At 44.6% G+C, this 21,649-nt stretch overlaps 2 protein-coding genes across 2 annotated transcripts in view; one reads left to right on the top strand and one right to left on the bottom strand.

The window, feature by feature from the left end:
- PARN (poly(A)-specific ribonuclease) overlaps positions 1-21,649 on the top strand; it is a 578,557-nt gene that overhangs the window by 505,709 nt on the left and 51,199 nt on the right. The window lies entirely within an intron of this gene.
- Positions 5,994-21,649, bottom strand: part of ERCC4 (ERCC excision repair 4, endonuclease catalytic subunit) — a 29,611-nt gene continuing 13,955 nt past the window's right edge. Inside the window, exons 8-11 of the mRNA XM_079120604.1 lie at positions 20,264-20,861; positions 18,498-18,590; positions 12,603-12,715; positions 5,994-10,358 (exon numbers count right to left, since the gene is read on the bottom strand). Of these exons, the coding sequence (XP_078976730.1) occupies positions 9,625-10,358; positions 12,603-12,715; positions 18,498-18,590; positions 20,264-20,861 (1,538 nt within the window). The 3' untranslated portion in view covers positions 5,994-9,624. The remainder of the gene's footprint in view (positions 10,359-12,602; positions 12,716-18,497; positions 18,591-20,263; positions 20,862-21,649) is intronic.

The raw sequence follows: 21,649 nt of genomic DNA, 5'->3' as shown, positions 1-21,649 counted from the left end.
TGGCAAGGACATACCTTGAAAGAGTGTATAGAATCTGGAGAGGCAGCATTTGTGTGTGCTTACACACACACACCACTCACCGAGCAATTAGGAGACTAACAAGCCCTCTTACGTGGATGGCCCCTTTGTTAAAATGACAAATTCTCCAGATGGCTTGGAAAAGAACCTTGAATTTCTTTGCCAAAAGACAGCAACAGGGACCAATGCTGGTCATATTAGAGACTGAAGGGAAAAATGAAAGAAATAATTAAGCCCTTTGGGATAAAGTTAGTTGTCAAAATGAAAGAAATACAGACCTTTCCCATACGGTTAGCCATCAGAAGCAGGTATTCACAAGAGAATACCCCTAGAAGGAGAAAGAAAAAGTCCCTTTTCCCGTCCACTAAGGGCATTTTATCCAAAAGGAGACAAATGCCACATAATTTTCAGAAAGTCAGAAGGACTTCCACGCATAGACACATGTTCATATTTTCCCAACTGAGGTTATTTATATTTAAAAAAAATCTGGGCAGTCCCTCTGCTGGTGGCTGCTCATTCTTTGGGTAACTCCATTGGCCAAACGACTTCATTTTTTGTTGTTGTTTAGCTTTCCACCTAAGTGCCTGTGTTTGTTTCTCCCTAAATTAATAGGCTGGTCTCCAAGCTTTAAGTCATTTCTCATGCGCGTGTTTTGCAGGCACAGCCGACAGCCAGCTCTTGAGAGCAGTCCTGCTGTTGACTTGACCCGACTTGCCTTCGCTAGAACATGAAGGCACAAACAGCCCTCTCCACCCCGTGGCTGCCTGAGGTGAGGCGGGGCCGAGTCCACAGAAGGTGCTTCTTTTTCCTTTGCTACCTAACATCTGCCCACTTGCACCACTCCAGACTGGATGCCGACCTGTGCCTTACCCATTTCCTGTTGCTTCCATTCCCTCCGGTGAATAGTCCGTCGAGTGAAGAATAAGTAACGTGCTTACCAACACATGCTCTGGGAGACTGGGATCAGCATTCGATGACACAGCACCAGGACCCCTGCAGGCTGCTGCCTTATATGTGTTTGCACCCAAACACAAGCGAAGATGGGGATGGGTGGAAAGTGAAGAGCTACCTAGAGCACAGTGAAGATGGACTGTGGCCAGGTGTTTTTGCCTCTGCCAGACTGTGAATTGTATTTCTTCTTTAAAAAAATCACTGAAGTATCACTTACATGCAGTAAACTGTACATATTTAAGTGTCCTTTGTTGATTTTTGACATATGTTGAGAAATCATCACTGCTAAGATTACAAACATTTCTGTCCACTCCAAATGAGTTTCTTTGTAGATATGGCCAATTTTTATCATCAGTTTGGAAAACTTCTTGGTTTTAAGGGGATTAAGCTCACTTAGAAGCCCAGGGTTTAACATGGGGTCCCTGTTAGTATTTAAGAAACGCATAGCACTACACCCCCAAATCCACCTCTTCCTGGGGAGGTGGGGTTGGAGGGAGAAAGCTCTGAGCAACAAGACTTGGGACTTCTGTTCTGACTCACGCTTGTCCTGGGGCGCATACTCGGTTCCGATAAGAGGCAGTGAATCTGTCCTCCGTTTGTTTATATTGAATGAGTCACGCTGGAAGTCAGGCATCTCCTTTTTTTCTCTCCCATGTCACGGTTAGGCAAGAATCAGAGGCAGATACACCCCAGTCAAAGTGCAGTCATCCTTAAAGCGTCCGGTGACGCCAGTCTAACCAGTTTAGGACTCATGACTCAACGGGGACCCCTACTGGTGAGACCAGGAGGACCCGTGCTGAGGAGCTGATGTTGCCTTTCCCACACCTCAAGGGTAGAGGGGGACAGGTTGCAGATGTGTAAGAGGAAGGGGAAGCAGCAGCTGAGCTCCGTGCATCCTGCATCCTGTCCGCCCCACCTGCATGGACTGGTGAGTTCGAAGTGTGAGTCACCAACCTTCAACCTATGCCCACACTGGAGTAATTAACCACATAATTACTTCAGGGACCAACTTTCCCCCAGCTGCAGGCCGCCCCCATAGTACAGTTCCAGGCTGCAAGCCAACAGCCTTCAACTCTGTGAATTGTGAAGGCCCAGGTTTAAAAAGCAAAGTTGCATTTTTTTTTTTTTTTTTTTTTTTTGCCAACGCCTTCTCGGCCTGGACTTCAGATTCTTATATACAAGTCCTAATGTGAGCATGGGGGTGGGATGTTTCAACTAGAATTAATGCCATCATCAAGTCAACATAAAGTAGATTTATCTGCTGTTTCAATGCATTGAAGCAAAGTGCTTTGTTTTGAGAACAAATCACCATAGCAACTCGGCGCCCCAGTTACAGTAAGCTCAGCACAACCAAAATAAAAATCCTTACTAAGTCTTGGGATTGGCGAGTGAGAGCTTCAGCTTGCAGCCTCAGGTGCCATTAGCCAGCACCTGAGTGTTTTGATTTTGTAACTTGCTGAAAGGGATGCTTTAAATACTAATAAAGCTGTAAACCCCAGGTTACAAACAGAGGGCTTCTAGGTCTTTCCACAACCAGCTTAAACACGGCAAGCCCTTGTGGCCAAACAGCACCACCGCTTTGTTAAAATAGAAGGCTTCAGAAAAGGGCTTGTTGTTATTTACTGTGACTTGCAGCTCTGTTCCAAGCTGGGGGTATGCATGGTGACATAAATGCTGGCCTTTAAGAAGAGGCAAATCAACACAAAAACAGGTTTTCTGTAGGTGTGAAAGGAAGAGAAGCAAGGCCATTGATTTTTTTCTCCACCCCCAGCACTGAGATTTAGTCCTGTTGGTTATCTGTTCTCTCTCTGGGGTTTTCCTTCTCCTAGTCAGCTCTGCTCCTGCATCCCCCTTACCCATGAACAGAGTCACCTTTGACTTGGGCTCTTCCCATCTTCTCCTTCCCCGTGGCTTCTCAGACTCTCAGGCTAAGATGTGTCCCAGGCTCCTGGCCCATGACCCAGGATGACCAGGGTGCTCTGTGGTGTACCCTGAGGCCGCTAGCACCAGGACTGCTGGACTCCTAACCTTTGGGTCGGTGCCTTGGAATTCTCTCCTGCCTTTCTTGCTGTGATTCAGTTCTGCCTCTGCTTCCTCCCCCGTTCTGTGTCTCTATCCTCCACCTAAAGGTGGGCGTTGTCTAAAGCTGCCTGTTGGTTCTTCACCTTAGCTATTTATTGATTCAAAGCCTTCGCCTTGGGGCTGGGGAGATAGCTCAGTTGGTAGAGTGCTTGCCTCGTAAGCACAAGGCCCTGGGTTTGATCCCCAGCACCCCCCCCCCCCCAAAAAAAAAAGCCTTTGCCTTTCATTTCTGTGCAGGCGTCATCTTCAATGGAGCCTGACCCATCTCGTGGTAACCGTCAAACTGAGCTTCTTCTTCCCTCAAACCAGGCCCTTCTCCAGACTCACGGTTTCCCAGAGTTATTTAGACTCCTTCTAGGCATCTCTTTCCTCCTTTGCCACACAGCCTGGCCTTCTTGGATGCTTCTTTATGTCCTTTCCATTTCCAAAACCACCTTATTTCTGGCCCTCATCGCCTGTTGCTCAGATGGTACAGTGGCTTCTGCACTGGTTTTCTCCCAACAAGGAATGGGAGAAAGAAGGTGAGCTTTGTGGTTTGAATTTGCAGTTACTTCCACTGTGGTTTGAATTTCTCAGTCTCTCAAGAGTCTCAATCCCCTGTCTGTAAAGTTATGCTAACAAGGATCAAATCCCCGGCACACTGTTAAGTGCTCAATTAATAGTAGCTCCTTTCTATCTCAAACTCAAATGGAGTTTTTGGTCACATCTTTTCCTTCTGCTTTTCTATTGAAATGAGAACAAGCCCCTCATCCCAGCCCGTGGGAGCCCTATACCAGGTGGTCCCACTGTGCTGCTTCTGCTTCACCATTCACAGCTCTTTAAACACCATCCTTTTATTTCCACATCTCTGCTGACCTGACCGAAGGGCACCACTCACATCTGTCCAAGTCCTAGCAGTTTTTTTCAGACCCATCTGGACTTCCACCTCTGCTCCAAGACCCCTTCAGGTCCCTATGTGGACATGACCTCTTCCTCTGACCTCCAGAGACCTTACATCTCTCCTGTGTTATTTTCATTATTCTACTTGCACATGTTCTAACTTTGATCTCTTTTTTAAATGGACACAGTGCCTTTATTTTATTAATTTATTTTTATGTGGTGCTGAGGATCAAACCCAGTACCTCACATGCGCTAGGCAAGTGCTCTACCACTGAGCTACCACCCCAGCCCCTTTGATGTCTCTCTATGACAAGATGGCGTGTCCCTTCACCTTATGCAATGAATGTCTGACGCTGGACGAACCTGCCCAGTTACGCTTCTTTACTAAATTGTCTTCTCTCCTAAGCTGCCGGGTGACACCCTAGTCAGAAAGGAAGCAGCGGCACAGGATGCAAATCTCTCACTCAGGCAGAGGCACTCTCTAATTGATATCACATCCTGGAGCAGAAAATCATAGGAAAGCGTTCCTGACGACCCATCTCCAATGTACTCTGCCACCATTTCATGAGTCCTGGGTTATTTACTCTTTTCACCAATTCCTGGAAACCCCTTTGAAATCACAAACTTTGTTTATCTTCCAGTTCTGAGAGTCATGTTCTCCTGTGGATATCTTGGTCACACAGATAGATCCCTGAGACTATCTAAAATTCTTCTTTTCTCATCCATGAACCAGTCTCTTTAACACCCATAGATAATCCATGGCTCCTCAGGAAAGGAACTCAGATCAAACACTGGGCTTTTGCAAACAGAATGAGAGTCCGTCGAGCAACAAATCCGCTTCTTAAAATTGTCTATAGTTCCTAAACTTAATATCAACTTGCAGTTTTTAATATAGTAACATCATAGTACTAAATTATACTTCTCTTTATATTTAAGAAATTATATATATGTCTATCTTACATAGCATATATGTACATATGTGTATTTTTCTCTTCCATTTTGCAAAGTTTAACTTTAGGACGCATGAGGTTGGAATGGGTCTTATCATTACATGGGAGTTATGTGAGCTCACCTTGGTAATACTATTGCGAAGTATGATTTTCAAGAAGTTAAAAGTCTGACTCATTAAAAAGAAAAAAATCAGAAGGCAAAGATTCTATTTGACTGAATTAATGAGGAAATCAGGAAGATGTTAAGACTAGTTCAGGAGAGAGTCCAAGAACTGGAGGTTTAGAGTTGGTCAATCAAAGGGATGCAGGAAAAATTTGCCAACAAATGCAAACCCATTTGCTTTTTCCAGAGCATGTGTGTAATTAGATATAGGAAAGTGGACATGATCTGGTCCCACAAACCGCCCCTACCCCAACCCTTCCCCCAGTGTTTCATCTTAGGCTCTCGAGTCAGACTACTCGATTTCTGATCATGATTCCAGTGGGTGACCTTGGATAAATTCCTTAAGCTCTCTGTGCCTCAGCTTTGATCCTGTAAAACAGGATTGAATAATACCATTACGGTTTTGTTATGAGGATTAAGTGAGATAATGCATAAATGCTCAATAAATGCAAGTCCCATTACTACTAAGGAAAGGTTCATTAGGCTGCCAAAATCTTTATTCAGACATTTTAACATTTTGATTAATAACCTGTCCCACATCTCATTAAAAAGGGACATGAATCTACATTTTAAAGCAAAATGAAGAATAATTAAATCATTGAGATGAGTCAATTTGTAAACTAATAATTAAACTTGCTTAAAAAAATCACAATGAACTCCAGGTGTGTCAAAGGGACAATTCTCTTCCAATTTTGATGTCAAAGGAACAACTATATATGTGGGTGGGTGTGGCAGGAAATGAACCTTCCTTAAGATGTCCCAGAAACTGTTTACTGCGCAATCACTGTACACCAAAGAACTGAGTATTTTCAAAAGGAGAATACTTCCTCCTTCCCTTGGTTTAGGAGATTGCAGCAGAATGAAAAGCAGGAAGGGGGAAAAATAACCCATAGAAAAGTATATTGATGGCGTAGAAAGTGGATCACCAGCAAGTCAAACAGCAGAGGCAGTGAGCAGTTCACCAACGTTCAGCTTTAATTATTTATTTTGAGTAATGAAAAAGAAAAGATCTTCTGAATTTTAAATATTTACTAACATGTTGCTGGCAATATACGCCCTTTCACTACACATTATTTTTGCTTTGTCTGTAAGATACTGACCAAGAAGAATGTAGAATAAATATACATTTTGTCACACACACACACACACACACACACACACACACACACACACACACCTCAGTGACAGATATATTTCAGTTTCATCTCCCTCCCATCAAGATACTGACTTACACAACCATAAATTAAAAAACACTAGTACAGTGGTAAAGGCTACTAAAAAGGTGGGTCATGAAGTGCTGAAGTTCAGGATCGGACAGGAAATAGCTACGAAGCAAACTAATACAGCCCAGTGACAACTCATTTCGAAGCCTGGTTACATTTGAATCTACTCGAGGCTGAGAAAAGAATTTTCCTAACATGTTGGTTTTTCAGGGCCCACTTCTAGGTTAAAATGAAGACAAAGGAGAATTTCCCTAAAGTTCTCTGAGCCAAAAAAAAAAAAAAAAAAAAAATCAAATTGTGCTTGAAAAACAAGAGCAAAGGACAATAATGCCTGTCCCCCCCACCAAGCCACTTCTCCAGATTTGCTTCAGGGAAAGTTTTCCTGCTGAAGGCCCCCTGGTGACACCACCACCAAACCTGGATTTACCCCTTCATGTCCTGATGAGTTGGTGGATGAGACAATTATCTTCAGGTCCTCCTGAGCCGGGAAACTGCATTCTTAGTAGACACCCCGTCTACTAAGCCTCAGTCTTAATAAACTGACTTTCTACCTAAAGGACAATATTTATGGTCACTATGAAAAAATGATTTCTTCCCATATAATTTTAAGGAAAATCAAGAGATGTACTATGATTTAAACAAAGAAAACTCAGAATGACTTCTCACAATATTTCATGTGTTCAAATTTTTAAAATAGAACAATGATGATGATCTGGCTTTTAAAAAAGGTTTTGAACAACCTATGCATGAGTTCATCAGTATATTGGACGTTTGCTAGTTTGAAGGAAAAGGGCAAAAGTAGTAAAATGCTGCTAGAAAATAAAGTAATACTTTAGTTTTGCAATGGCATGCATCTCGAGTTCCTTTATCAAAGATTCTTTGTAAAAATTTATAAAAAAAATTTGAGAAAAGTAAATATTTGATGGATATTTTGAAAGTTTTCCACAACTGGAAATACATTAAAATACACTTATTTGGTTGGGTGAGGAAGTAACAGGGAGAGTCCTTCACCTATAATGACCATTTAAAGTTCATTAGAAATTACTGGTCAAAATTCAAACGTACGTGAGACGATGCACCTGTCTTCATGTCCCACAGGTACAACAGCAGACAGCAGATTTTGAGAGCTGAGGGACACTGGAAATAAATACAGTTGAGACTGTTACCCATGGTGTATTAGATGACAAGGATCGCTTAATGTGGTAGCTCTCAGAAGAGTTAAGTTTTGAACACTTAACTTGGAATGAAACCCCCCATCATGGAACATGCTGTTAAGATTTTTGTTTTAGGTCATGAAACAAATAAAAGGCAGGTGGAATTATACAAGAAGAAAAAAATAGGTATTATATACTCCAAGCTGAAGTGCAAAATAGGGTGAAGCCTTGCACTTCATGGATAATAACCATCATCATGTGAAGTAGTATGTCTGTTTTAATGGACAAATACACTCTGCTTGAACTCTTCCATAGAATAAATACAGAAATGAATGCTAGCACTAATGTTGTAATCATTCAATGGGTTTGTTCCCTACCCTGGAGGGTACATTTTTATCACTGGGACAAAATTAGTAGCTCGAATCTTTATTTCACCTGTTTCCTTTCTCTTCTCCACATCACCTTACAGAGTCCTATGGTAATCAAACTGGCTCTTGATACCCCTCAATTCTTTCCTGAAGTCCCCTGTATGGAGTTCAAAACCCAAGGGTTCTGCATCCGTGGATTTAACTGAGGATTGAAAAAAATTTGGGAAAAAACCAAAACAGAACTGCATTTGTACTGAATGCATATAGACTTTTTTCCCCCTTGTCATTATTCTCTAAACAAAACAGTCTAACAACTACTTACCCAGCATTTACATTGTATTCAATATTTTAGATAATCTAGAGATGGTTTAAAATACACACAGGATGTGCACAGGTTGTACACTGTTTCGTAGGAGGGATGTGAGCATCCACAGATCTGGTACCACAGGAGGGTACTGGAACCAAGTCTCCATGGACAATGAGGGACAGAGGTACTTTTAAGTACCAAGGAATCAAGATGCCAATATAAGAGGTTCAGTAAGTGCTTTTGTTAAGAGAGAAGACACGTTTCTGTTATAAGGTCCACTGTCTTGGTTCACCATGACCAACCAGGAAGGAGCTGACACTGATCAAATGTTAAACCAGATGACATGGGCAGCGGAACTGACGGCTACAGCAGCTCTTGAGGTAGAAAACCAACTGCTCGTGACTAAACAGTGAATAATAGCTAAGTTGATAATGTTTAAATATCAAAGTTTAAAAACAGCAGAGATGCTATGGAGACCTTGCATGCACACTTCCGTAAAAAGTAGACCTAAGTCAGTCAGGAGGAGATTTAGAATGAGATTGGTCTCTTTATACATTTCATTTGAGCTTTTATATATTCTATGCTTTGATCTTCCGTTTATCTACAATCCTTTTATCTCAAGAGGAAAGAAAACCAAGTCTTAAGAGCTCCGGGGGTCGCTCATGTGTTCGCGTTTGAGAGCTCACCCAGGGAAGGAAGGAGACACCCTAGTACGGGAGTGAGAGGAGGGGCAATCAGAGGACTGTGTGTGTTTCAGGAGGACATGCTGTGAGCTTCTTAGACTAGTGAAGGGATGTGGGAGGAGTGGGAGTCTTTACAAGACTGTGAGTATTCGTTTGGGCTTGGAGATCTTTGGGATTTAAGAGGTTGAACAGGTGCAAGAACTGAGAATTCTAAGGGCTCCTTCACCTATGCCACTCAATTCTGTAAACAGGTAATTCATTTTATGTCTTAAAAATACTGGTTTTGAATAACCAAGTTACAGCAAGTGCTACATATATTTGGGTGATTAGGGGACCAGTCAGCCAGCTTTAGAGGTGACTGTCTTCAATGAGCAGTAGTAGGAAGTCCCCAAGAAGTATGAAGCTGAATAAAATGTGGTGGAAAGAACTTGTTGGGAATGGCAGAGATGCTCCTTCTCAGGGCTGCAGAGGGCCCTGTGTAGACGGCAGGTAAGAACACGACTGTGTGTACGAGACACAGATGCCTGCTTGCTTCCAAATGGCCTTCTATAAACGCTAGCAGAACCTCTGCCTGGTCCTGACACTCCCCATGTAGAGGTGGAATATACTCGGCCTGACCTGGACTGTGCAGCGGGGGAAAGAGACGGGCAAGGGACAGTTAGAAAGACACCTAAGCCCAACGTGCAGAGGAAGCTTGGCTTCTGGTCCACCGACCTTGGAGACAGAACACACAACCATTAACAGCACTGGGAAAGAAGGAATCGCTGAGCAGATGATTAATGACGACCCAGTGTGGCTGGCAGGGGCGGCTGGGCCAGTCACGGGGTGACAAGACGCTGCCACTGCTCACTTTTTTGCCTTGCCTTTAGACACGACTTCCGCGTAAGCGGTGTGAATGAAGTCATAAAGCTGCTTGGCGTTCGCAGCATGACCCAGGATGCCTGTGAGCTTGTCTAGCGACAGGGTCGCTAATTCTGCGATGTTCTTAATGTGGTTCATCAAGGAGCGACAGTTTTTGGCATTCACTCCTGGCATTTTTAACAAGAAGTCTTGGGGACCAGGGTTATACTTCTCCGACTCGGGGAGGGTTTCGGAATCTGCTGTGATGGCCAGGGCCGTGGCCGCATCGGGTTGCGGCTTATTTTGTTTCAGTTCCTCAAACAACTCCGCAGTCGCATGAGGGGAGGGGCACCACAGAAGCCGCAGCCTTGGGAAGTGAAGCGTAAGGAGAGTGAGTTTGGAACTAATGTCGTTGCTGGAGATCTCCTGAAACAAGGCACCGCGGGACGTGAGGGAGAAGGGCTTGCTAGGGTCGAACTCGATCAGCAGCACCGGGCGCTTGTAGTAGCGGGACATGGAGATGCACTGGCTGTAGAGGCGGCCGTTGTTCAAGGAGCCAATCAGGTCACTGATGCTCTTGCGCTCCACGCACATCTCTGGTGTCAGGATGTAATCGCCAACCTCCAGAGTCACCGGCTCAATGTCGATGCCCCGGCGATGGATCAGAGACGGCAGCTCACTGCGAAACTCACGCACGTCCACGACTATGCTTTGTGGCACTCCATTCTGTTCTTGGCCACCTACAAAAAAAGTAGCCCTTTCAGTGATGTCACTGGGGAGAAACAGAGGAGCTATAATAGAGTTCAAAATCCAAGCTTCTGTTGCTGACCTCTGATGAATGGTTACATAATGCCATGTGGCATTATTCCACGTTTTTCAATCTTTTCGAAAAAGTTTATTTATAGAGAAAACAGAGGTAAATTCCCTTAAACTAAACCGAATGGAGAGGCCTCTACGGGTCGTTCCTAACTTGCAATGACTCTCGAGTACAGACATATCTGCTTTGGTTTGCACTCAGTGGTTCCCTTCATGGGCCCTCACTGTGCTGTGCCCACCACATTGCGCTGGGCATGTACTCCTAAATCCTAGGACAGGACCTGCTACTTGCTAGACACTTAGCATGCCCACCGAGTAAACTGCCTTAGAGCCGCTGTAATGATTTCAGTGATTCCAGAGATGGTAAAAGAGGGCACAGCAAGAAAAACAGGAACACAGCTTCTGATGTGCTTGTGTTCACACGTCACTGGGGATTGTGTAAAGAGTAGGGTGGGGATCGTGTAAAGAGTAGGGCTGGGACTTAAGGGTCTAAGACTCTGCGTTTCTAACACAATCCAGGAGATGCCTATGTTGCTGTTAAGGGCTGTACTTGTAGGTATTGAGGGGATTGCAGGCAGAGCTATGGCCCCCCAAAGATGCCCTCGCCCCAATCTGCAACCTGTAAATAAGACACTTGACAAGGCCAGAGGGAGTCTACACATGTGATTAAGTTAAGCATCCTAAGATTGGGAAATTATCCTGGATTGTCTGGGTAGGCCCCGACATCCTTAGAAGTGAAAGAGGGAAGGACGAAGGTCAGAGGGGAGAGAAGACACTGCAGTAGTGGCACTGAAGGTGGAGGAAGGGGCCATGAGTTAAGGAACGCAGGCAGCTTCGAGGCACTGGAAAAACAGGGAAATGGACGCTTTCCTGGAGCCTCTGGCAGGAACACAACTCTGCTGGATCTTCATCTTAGCCTACTGAAACCAATTTGGAATTCTGTCCTGTCTGCAGAACTGTAACACAATAACGTGTGCTAGTTTAAGCCACGAAGTCTGTGGTAATTTGTTACAGCAGCAAAAGGAAACTCATACGGAGAATTCAAGGATGGAAGTCAAAAGGGCAGACTTATACAAAGGGACTTCTGTGTGGTACCTACATGCTCATACGTATCCTCCTCATATTGCCTTGCACTCTGCAGTCCTTCATGACATGTCACCAACCTTGATGAGTTGTTAAGAATCTTATTCAAAAAAGACACAAATGCTCTGAAGCAGTGTTTCCCAAAGTGTGGTCCAAGGACCACTTCCACCAGAGGAGATGCTGATCCCATTCCACATCCACTGAGTCAGAGTTGCTATGAATGCAGGCCAGTGAATCTATAGTTCTAGAAGCACTTGAGGTTACTCTGAAGTCTACTAAATTCTGAGACCCAGTGCTGTAACTGGACCTGACCTCACCAGTAGTTAAATCAACTCAATTATACTGCTTTTCTCATGCTGCTTGGCCAATCCAAGCTCTCATGGGTTATAATATTTTTTTTTTTTTTTCTTTTTGTGGTGCTAGGGATGGATAGGGATGGAACCCAGGGCCTTGGTGCATGCTAGGCAACCACTCTACCACCCACTGGACTTCCAGACCCACCAGCTGCTGTCATGGGGAAATGGGGATTTGGGGAATGGAAGATGGTTACTTCTGGATCATGGTGTACTTGGCCTTTGCAGGCCTTGTTGGCATGCCAGTTCAAACACTGCACAGCAATGAGATTGCCAGACACCTGGGATATATGTGCAAAGAGTACATCCCTATGTATACACCTAAGGAGAGAGGCAGAGGAAGGAGGGAGAAACTGCCTTCAGCTGAGGGTCAAACTGGCTTCTTTAGGTTAAGATCAAAACCTAATCAGCATCTACCAAAGTTTCTTTGGAAAAGAGCACTCTTGAGTCTCAACCACCTGACTTTAAATCCAACACTAGAACACAACAGCTTCTAAGCTGGGGAGCCTGGGACTCAACCCGATTTGTTTTACAGGGGACACGGTGGTCTTGTTCTGGGGAAGATGTGTGGCTATTAAATGGCAGAACTGAGACCAGGGTGTGGGAACAGATGTCCTCTCCCTGGCCCCATCTCTGTTTTTAGGAGTTTGTGGAGAAAAACCAAGTTCTGCAGACCAACTCTGGAGCTTCCGCCTCCTAGTAGCAGGGTTCCTGGCAGAGGGCAGGGCTCACCGGCTTTGCGGGTGTCCGTGGGAGCATTTGTGGACGCTGTGCCTCTTGCTAGGTCCAGGTTGGTGTCATCTCGGCCTTCTCTTTCTTCCGGGATGACCATGCTCGCCTTTTCCCTGGGGAGGAAACATTGACACATTTTTTTGAATTGATTTTAAAATTCTAGATTTTAATCTTTGGAGAATTCTAACATCTAAAATGATCCACACAACTGTAGCTGTAAAAGAGTACACGACAAATACGTCAGAAGTAAATACGCAAGCGCGCCTTGACAGTAAAGGGAGCAGGGAGAATTTCTTGGTGGGGTGTTGCTTCTTGATTCTCCAGAGTTAAAAAGAAATGAAAAAGAGCTATTTATATGTATATTTTTTTCTAGATTCAAGTATTTTGAGACAATGAACACGCATGTAAAAAAAATGTCAGAGATTACTTGAAGCTGTTTGTAAGGCTGATGTGCTACTAGCATTTAAAAATAAATCATTTATATGTATTTTCAGGGCAGTCATTAGTGAAGGTTAAAAATCAATTATTAAGGAAATAAAAATACATATATGATAGGGCTTTGATTTAAAAATCTCCAGGTGGGTGGTGGCCCCATTAAACACCCTCAATTTTAAAGGGAAGTCCAGGTTCATACAAGAACCAAATGGAAACAGGAAATCAACACCTCGGGTTAAACCTCTGCAGCAGTGTTTGTCACTCACTCAGGCATCCACTGTGCGGTGCCCCTTGTGCTGGGCTGGGCACTGGGGATGCAGACACCATTACGCAGGGGCCCCTAACTTCGAGGTGGCTCACATCTGGCAGATTACAATCGTAAGCAAGGCCTGCAACTCTGAGCTACAGGATGACACGTTCCTCAACAGTCACAGCCAGAGTAGCCAAGGTTTGCTGTACTCAAATTTTTCAACACCAGTAAAGGATGCTATAATTAACTCATGGAACAGCAAGGACTGAGTGTCCCATCTGTGCCAGGTACGACAGGAGAGACAGAATTGCTGGGTCTCCCCCACCCCCCCGGGGCTTGCCGGTGAGTCGAGGAAACAAAGCAAGCTGTGAAAAACCTCGCAGAACCGAGCAACTGCAGCAGGATAGACCAGAGTAAGGCGAGGCAGAAGGGGCATGGTCAGTACTGACCAGCATCAACAAGGGTCGGGGGCATGGTCAGTACTAACCAGCCTCAACAAGGGTTGGGGGCATGGCCGGTACTGAACAGCCTCAACAAGGGTCGGGGGCAGTAGAGATTTTCTGACTAAAGGAAATGAAATCAGATGGACCCATTCTTCAATACTCTGGACAAATGATGTTTTAGAGCGAAATACCGCTTAAAATACCACTAAAGAACAGGAAATGTAATTTTAAATTCTGTACTATTTGAAACCATCTACAGATGCAAAGTTATTCTCAGTACAGCACAAATAGATGATGAGGGGGCAGACGATGATTCTAGCTGTGTGTTCTTCCTCTTTCTCCCTGCTGGACCATCCTCACCTTGGCAGTGCCTCGGGTGGCCACGCCTTGCTGCTCTACCACAGCCACCACACTGCTTAGGACAAAGGGCTAACCAGGCAAGAAAAGTTTTCCTCTTATACATTTTTTTTCTTTAACATAAGGAATTAGTAAGTTCATTGTTTTGGTTCTTTTTTTTCCTCTTTATTTCTGCTTATTTTGCCAGTTAAGCTATCTATGACTCATACGTGGGGCATTCCCATTTCCTGACTGGTCTGTCACCTGTGACGGGCTGGACTGCACAGGGTTTAGAGTGCAGTCCCTGTTCTATGTCATGTGGATCCGAAGCCACTTACTGGCTGTGTGACCGTAGGTAAGTCATTTAATGGCTCTGTGCCTCAATTTCCTCATCTGTAAAACGGGCATAATAATGAAACCCACCTCAAAAGACCGTTCTGAGGATTGCATTAGATATGCAAGTTGCTCTGAATGGTGCTTGGCACAGATAACTGCTGCACCAGAGTCGGCTGTCAGGGCTGCCGTATGGTCCCCATAACGTGTCGACCTCAACCCTAAACATCCAGGTTTAGACTAAAAAATGAAGACGGTTTCAATGATCCCACGACTGTTTCCATTTCTGAGAAAAAATATACCCCAGAAATGAAGCCTGAAATATGAGGAAGGTAAGTCTTCCTAATCGATCACTCGAATTTGCTTAACAGGAACTCGCCACCATTATCCACATTCGGTTCCCCGTCTTCCCATTTAGCAAAACTATCCAGATCACTCTACGTGATGGACTCACTTTGGAAATTCAGACTCCTGCTTTTCCTTTGATATTTTCAGTGACATATGAACAGCTTGCACGATATTTTAATACAGGAAGGAGGTGCTATATTAGAAGTCTCTCTTCAAATGGGCACTTACTCAAGCCCTCGAGCTGACCTATCTTGTGACTGTATTTTCTAACAGTAAAATTTCAAGTGGTCTTATCACTTCCTTTGAAAAGCAGCGACCTCCTCAAGACGGTGTACACTGAGCATCTCACAGTTTTCTACCCAGGGAACATTTTATTATGAATACCTAGCAATGCGGTCTCTTTTGACATCTGCAACCTACTCATCTTTAACACAGGCAAACGATCCTTCCATTGCCAGTTTGCCTTTCATTCCTTTCTGGTTAAATAGGAGTATTGCTTTTGTTCTTACGCCACCCATGGAGGCCTTGGCAAAAAGCACATTGTCTTATTCTCACGTTGAATTTTCTTCTAAGTACGGGAGAAGGGTAAATGCTCTTTTGGCACAGTGGCACCTCAAATGCTGTTTTCTACACAAACACCTCTCGAATAACCCAAGTTTTCTGGGAAGGCAAAATATCTTAAGATTCTAGATAGCGGAACCATCTGATTGTTGCGTAAAATGGAAGATCTTATTCATAGCAAGCAAGCAATTGCCATTGAGAGTTTAGAAAAAATTATGCTGGGTCTTAAATAAAATTAGAGTAAAACCTGATGTGGAAACATCGTATTGGTTGAAGTGGGGGAGCCCGTGTTCCAGGTTCTGCTGGGTGAGACCTAGGTGCAGGGGCTCACTTACATGGCGTCACTGAGGATAAACCAGGAGTGGCACGGGATCCCCAGTACCTGACCTCTATCTACTGAAAGTACCCCTCTCTGATTAGGTTTCTAATGTCCCAGAGAAGAGGCAGCCACACGATGAGGGGCTGGAACAGAAAACCCACCCCTCAGATGACGCCTGCCTGGCAGTGTGGGTGGCTCTGGCCACAGTGCTATGCAGGGAAAGGGTTAATTCATGAGATGGGAGAGGTGCAAACTGCCCACTTCCAGGATGGGCCTGACTCCTCGGGATTGGCCGTTGGCCCATGAGTGATGAGCCCTGGAATATTCCTCCTGGCAAGAGGGTTTTCATATGCCTGAGGCCTTGTGCTCCCTGTGACCGTTTGATTAGACAGTTTGTGCTAACAATGTGGCCCATGGTGAATGTCTGGTTTTGCTCTGGGGTCTGGGGTCTGAGTGGCTGAAGTCAGTCACTTGGTACCCGTCCATGTGGCTGGGCCCCAGTGAAAACTTTGGACACCAAGGCTCTGCGAGTGTCCCTGTGGCCAAGGCCTTGCCCCAGCAGTCACACGTGGCTGCCAGGAGAGTCAAGCACATCTCTGTGACTCCAGGGCAGGGACACCTGGAAGCATAAGTCTGGTTTCCTTGGATGTCACCTAACTGCCTTTTCCCTTGCTGATTTAATCTGTACCCTTTTGCTGTAATAAACCCTACTATGAATATAACAGTTTTTCTGAATCATATGGATCCTTCTAGATAATCAGTGAGTCTGAGAGTGGTCCTGGGGACCCCTGAGGTGAACACCAATAATCCAATCTGAATATTTTAGCTTTTGGTGTTCATTTGTGATTTGGCAACAATTACTTTAATTAGAGACAATGTAAGCAAAGGATGTTTTAATTACACGAATAGTGTGACTCTACATCATGTACAATCAGAGAAATGAAAAGTTATACTCCATTTGTGTTCAATGAATTAAAATGCATTCTGCTGTCATGTATAACTAAATAGAACAAACAATTAAAAAAAAAAAGATTGAAAGAAAAGAATGGGTAGAAGGTACTGGCCCACATTACCAATTCTTTGATTCTATCTCCTTAAATCTCTCTTAAAATGGCCCCCTCCTCTCCATTAACCCAGGGCTGGAGGCCACCTTCTTTCGCCTGGCAATTACAGCAGCCTTCTGACTAGTTTCCATGCTCATCTTTCCTTACGTCAGAGAAAACCTTTACAAATTCACCTAAGTCACGTTCCCACAGAGTGCTGCAATGCTGTCCTGTGCCCTGGAGTCCCAAATCCTCAATGGGCCTCTTGTACTTCTGAACCCTTTGTTCAGCGTGACCCGCTTCCACCCCATCTGCCTGGCAACCCCACGGCTTTCCCAAGAACCAGCGTGAGTACCGCTGCCTCCTGCAGCTGCTCCCGACCAGCTTCTGGTCTGGGTGGGTCCCTCTATTCGCTCTCCCATGACACCTTTTCTTTTACCTTTGCTATTGGCAGCGCTCTCAACCTTATTTATTATACTATTTATGGTCATTTAGAGTTGAGGTCTATTGTACGAGAGGATGAAATTTAGGAGGGCAGAGACTTTTCCGACCCAGAACACAGAGGCAGTGTGGTAGGACAGTTGTCCATTTTGAAATCCTGTCTAGTGCCCTGGCAGGCTGACTGTCACTAAAAAATAATTTTTGCCCCCTGTTGCCACTGGTACACGGCCAGTGTCCGAGGGGCGGAAGGCAAGTCCGGACCTGCCACACTCATCTAGGCCGTGGTCTGTTCTGGTCCAGCCTCTCTCTGGGTTAGCTCAATGACACCTGATCCAGGCTTGACCCTGGCTTCTGAGGCCCCTTAGAGATCATCTGGCACATCTTCCCACACCAACCTGCAATTTCCATGACAACATTCCTGGAGGGTGATCATCAGATTTCTAGAACGCTTTCAGGGGTAAGAGGTAGCCAGCCAGTTTGTAAATATCTCAGACAGTTTCCTTATGTTAAGCTGAAAAACATTTCTTACTTGGATTTGGAAGGTTACAGATCTCCATTATCAAAAGCATACACATAGGTTAAGATAAACAATCCCTGGAGTGATCACCGAGCAGAACTGGATGGATCATAAAAGTTATTTCCCAGTAAATGGTAAAGTAGCCACCCGCCTACTTCACAAGGAGGGGGGAAGAATCACAATTTAATGGAAAAGGAGGAATCTTATGTATAAGGTGGGAAGGAGGGAGATCTGAGAACATATTTCTTAAAGAAGCAATGTTTTAGTAATATTTTGGATGTTCCCTCTTATAGTTCTTTATAAGCAGAAATTTTCTTTATCATTTTCCTAATATAGGTCAAGCACCCCTAATCTGAAAATCTGAAACCCACGATGTTCCAAAACTGGTGAGTGCCGACATTCTGCTACAAGTCTCCCCATCTGACTCCTGTGGGGGGTGCAGCCCAAATGCTAGTGTGCTAAAAATGCTGTCTAAAATGACCTTCAGGCCATGCGTATAAGGTGCATTTGAAAAACATAAAAGAACTCTGGGTTTAGACTTGGATCCTATCCCTAATATATCTCATTATGTATGTGCCAATACTTCAAAGTCTGAAAACAAAAACAAAAAACAAAACAAAACTTCTACTCTGAAGCCTTCCACGTAGGGGATACAACTGGTGCTCTATTTACTGAACCACTGAAAAGTAGTGGAGATAGTGGGAGAGAAGGGGAGGAGGAAAGGGCAGTAAGCAGGAGGCTCAGCCTGGGAACACACTGGACCCGACCCTAATCCACATCCTCCCCGTTTTCTTCCCCCACCCGAGGTCCCTGGCCTGTGACGGGCCTTCAGTGTTCTCTCGACTTCCACGTGATCATCGAGGGAGTACCTTATGAGTTTTTCAAAAGCTTCCTTTTCTTTCCTCAAAGCAGTGAGATAGCGCTGCTCTTCTGTGGAACCTCCATATATGAGAAAGTAAACCCTGCAAGTAAAGACAGAACTCCTTTAGGCTGCAAGAACACACTTTTTAATCCCTGAAAGGTGCAGCAGAGCATCTGAAACCAGCAACCCAGACTGGTCAAATAATAAATGTTTGACTAAGAATCAAAGTTACCATTCATTAGATACTTAGTCAAATTCAGTTACCTAAACCCACCTGTTAAAGGTCTCACTATCCCAAGAGGCTGTTTTTTTTTTTTTTTTTTTTTTAATTTCTTCCACCAAATGAGGGGAACAGAGTACAGGTAAATACTGAAATCTAGCTGGAGGGATAGAATAATTCTTTCCTCATAAACATAAAACAGAATTTTAGAGGCTTCTCTTTTTTCAATTTTTTCTTTGCCTCTTTGCCAAACTTAAGCTGGAGAAGAGTTATAAAAACTGGCTTATAAAAGGTCACATTGGTGAAAAATAAACAGATGAATCTATGTGACCTTTACCTTCACAATACTTTCTTGGTTCTCTTTTATTCATGTCTTCACAGAACAGAGTCATCACACATTTTATGGAAATACATGGACAGAAAAGACATATGGATTATATTAGGCATCTCAAAAAATAATTTGGTATATTTTCCCTTAAAAAGGCCTGCTTTTAATATATCTCGTTTGTAGCTAAGAGCTAAATTAAGCACCTCCGCTCCTCCGTGGTTTTCTTTATCAGAGGTACTGTCCTTTCTCAGCCTGTTTTTCTTTTAGCCTTTATCTTCCTGGATTATATTCTTTGATGTGCAGACAGGTAAATCACTGGGCAAAGAATTAAGAGACCTCAGCTCTCTTGTGGGCATGTCACATGGCTGAGGACAAGTCACTCACCATTTCTGGGCCTCAGTTTCCCACTGACAGCTGGTGGCTGAACCCTTAGGTCTCTTCTGCTCTAAATAATATGCTATTCTGTGCTTGAACAAGGAAGAAGCTTCTGCATACAAGCCATCTACAAAGTTGATCGATAGCAAAGTACAAAAAATTTACCAGCCTGTAATTATTTTACCAGCTTCATCTAATCTCTTTATCTCTGCATTATTTCTGATCCAGCTCCTCCATTCATCTCCACTCTGAAAGGCTGCATTAGTTAGACTTCGAGAAAGGTTTCTTTTGGCTCTGTTTTTGGTTCAGGCTGAGTTCAGGATATTAATTTTGCTGTTTATTTTCCCTCAGATAACTGGAGAGTCAGAACACTATATTCCTTGGGAGGCATCGTTTTCTCATGTGGTATTTCTGTAGATTTTTCATCTTATCCTTCTGGAAACTCAAGAAAACTTGGTACAGTAATCCCCCCAAACACTTTCATTTAATGTGGATGTAATGTAGAGGCACTTGTTAAAATTTATAAAAAGACATTTTAGAATCTTAAAATTTTAGAAGATTAAAGTTATTTAGTCATAACTACTTCTGGTACAACTTGGAATGCTAAAACAGTCCCTAATCCTTTTCAGATACTGCATCCCATAATTGGAAACTACACGGAAAGAACAGGGTTCAGCGCAACAAGAACAGGGGTAGTCCCGTTAGGTCTGATGCTCAGCTACTGTATCTGACCTTCGTCCTGCACTGCTCAGATTCACCAAAGAGCAAAACGAGCTTCCATGAGCCCAACCTGCGTGGCCACGCTGGCACGGGAGAGGTAAGCAATCAGCTAAGGTCCCCTGCGACTTGCCTGAGAGGTTTCCCGGGCCTGCTGGCCCTGTAGATCTCCAGCTGCCGCACGAAGGTGAGCTCGGCGTCGTAGAGCACCACGTACCGCGGCTCCACCTCGTGCAGCACCCTGGTCAGCGCGTAGGGGTCGCTGCAGCCCAGCAGCGGGTGGATGATGGTGAGCGGCTCCTTGAGGATCCCGTAGGCGGCGTCCGAGGACAGGTTGGCGTCGAAGGCCTCGTGCTTCACCTCCCCGGCGCTGCTCTCGGGGCTGCTGCCCGCTTCTCGGCGGCGGCCCTCCTCCGCCTCGGCCGCCTCCTCGGGTTCCTCCGCCTGTCCGATCATCTGCGTTAGCGTCAGCCTGCGCTTCTTCTTCCTGCGGGTCCTTTCTTTGGCGGAGGCCCGTTCTTTGCTCTGGGGCTCTCTGGGTCTTTTGTTGGACTTCACAGCTCTCTTGGAACCGTCCTCCTTCCTGAGTCGCAGCCACACCTCTTCCGCTCTGCTATCCTTCTCAAAGGTTTTCCTGTAGAGCCTCAGCAAGAAGGCCTCCGCGCCCGCAGTGAGGTAGTCCCTCAGCTGCGCGCACGTGCGCTCGTCGCTGGCGCAGATGAGCACCTGACCTAGGAGCAGGGGACAGGTTACCGGGCCGCGCTCGTCCCCTCCCAGGCCGACCCGCGCTTCCTCCGCAGGCAAGGCACCTCCGCCTCTGCTAACGAGCCCCAAGCTTCAAATCAAAAGGGTCTCATCGCATGCTTTCCCCTCGTTGGCAGGATTTCTCAGGTCTTTTGTGTTCAAATTGAAGCAAGAACCATTTAGAGGCTCAGGAAAGTCAGCCACAGTAGAACGGGCGGCTTTAAGGAAGCTCTTTTTAATTAATAACTTTCCAGAGGATTTTTTATGCCCAAATAAATTCCAAATGGATTATAAAGTCAAATGTTAAAAATTAACTCGAAAAGAAAAAGAAGTGACCATCCTCCATCTCTCTAGATGGAGAGGATTTTCTGGACTTAAAAGCAGTGGAAGGGGCTGGGGACAGAGCTCAGTGGTAGAGGAGTGGCAGAGGAGTCGCCTAGCAGGGGGAGGCGCTGGGTTTGATCCCCAACACTGCAAAACAACAACCTCCCCCGCCAAGACTGTTGTCTATGCTTCATAAGAATAAAGCAAGCTGTATTCAAACAGGCTAAGTCAAAAACTTTTAACAACTCTGATGAATATTAATATCTTTACTGTACAAAGAGCTAATACAAACTGTGGACATAGTCTAAATTGGCCAAAGACATAAATACAATTCATAGAAAACTACATTTTAGAAAATATAGAGCTTATTAAATACCAATATTTAAAACAAGATACCTTCTTCATATCAAATTAATAAAACATGTATATAAAAATGTGTACAGAAACACAA

The sequence above is a fragment of the Sciurus vulgaris genome (genome assembly GCF_902686455.1).
Source record: "Sciurus vulgaris genome assembly, chromosome: 18".
NCBI lineage: Eukaryota > Metazoa > Chordata > Mammalia > Rodentia > Sciuridae > Sciurus > Sciurus vulgaris.
Note: the sequence above shows the minus strand (reverse complement) of the source record. Positions and strands in the feature narration are given on the sequence as shown.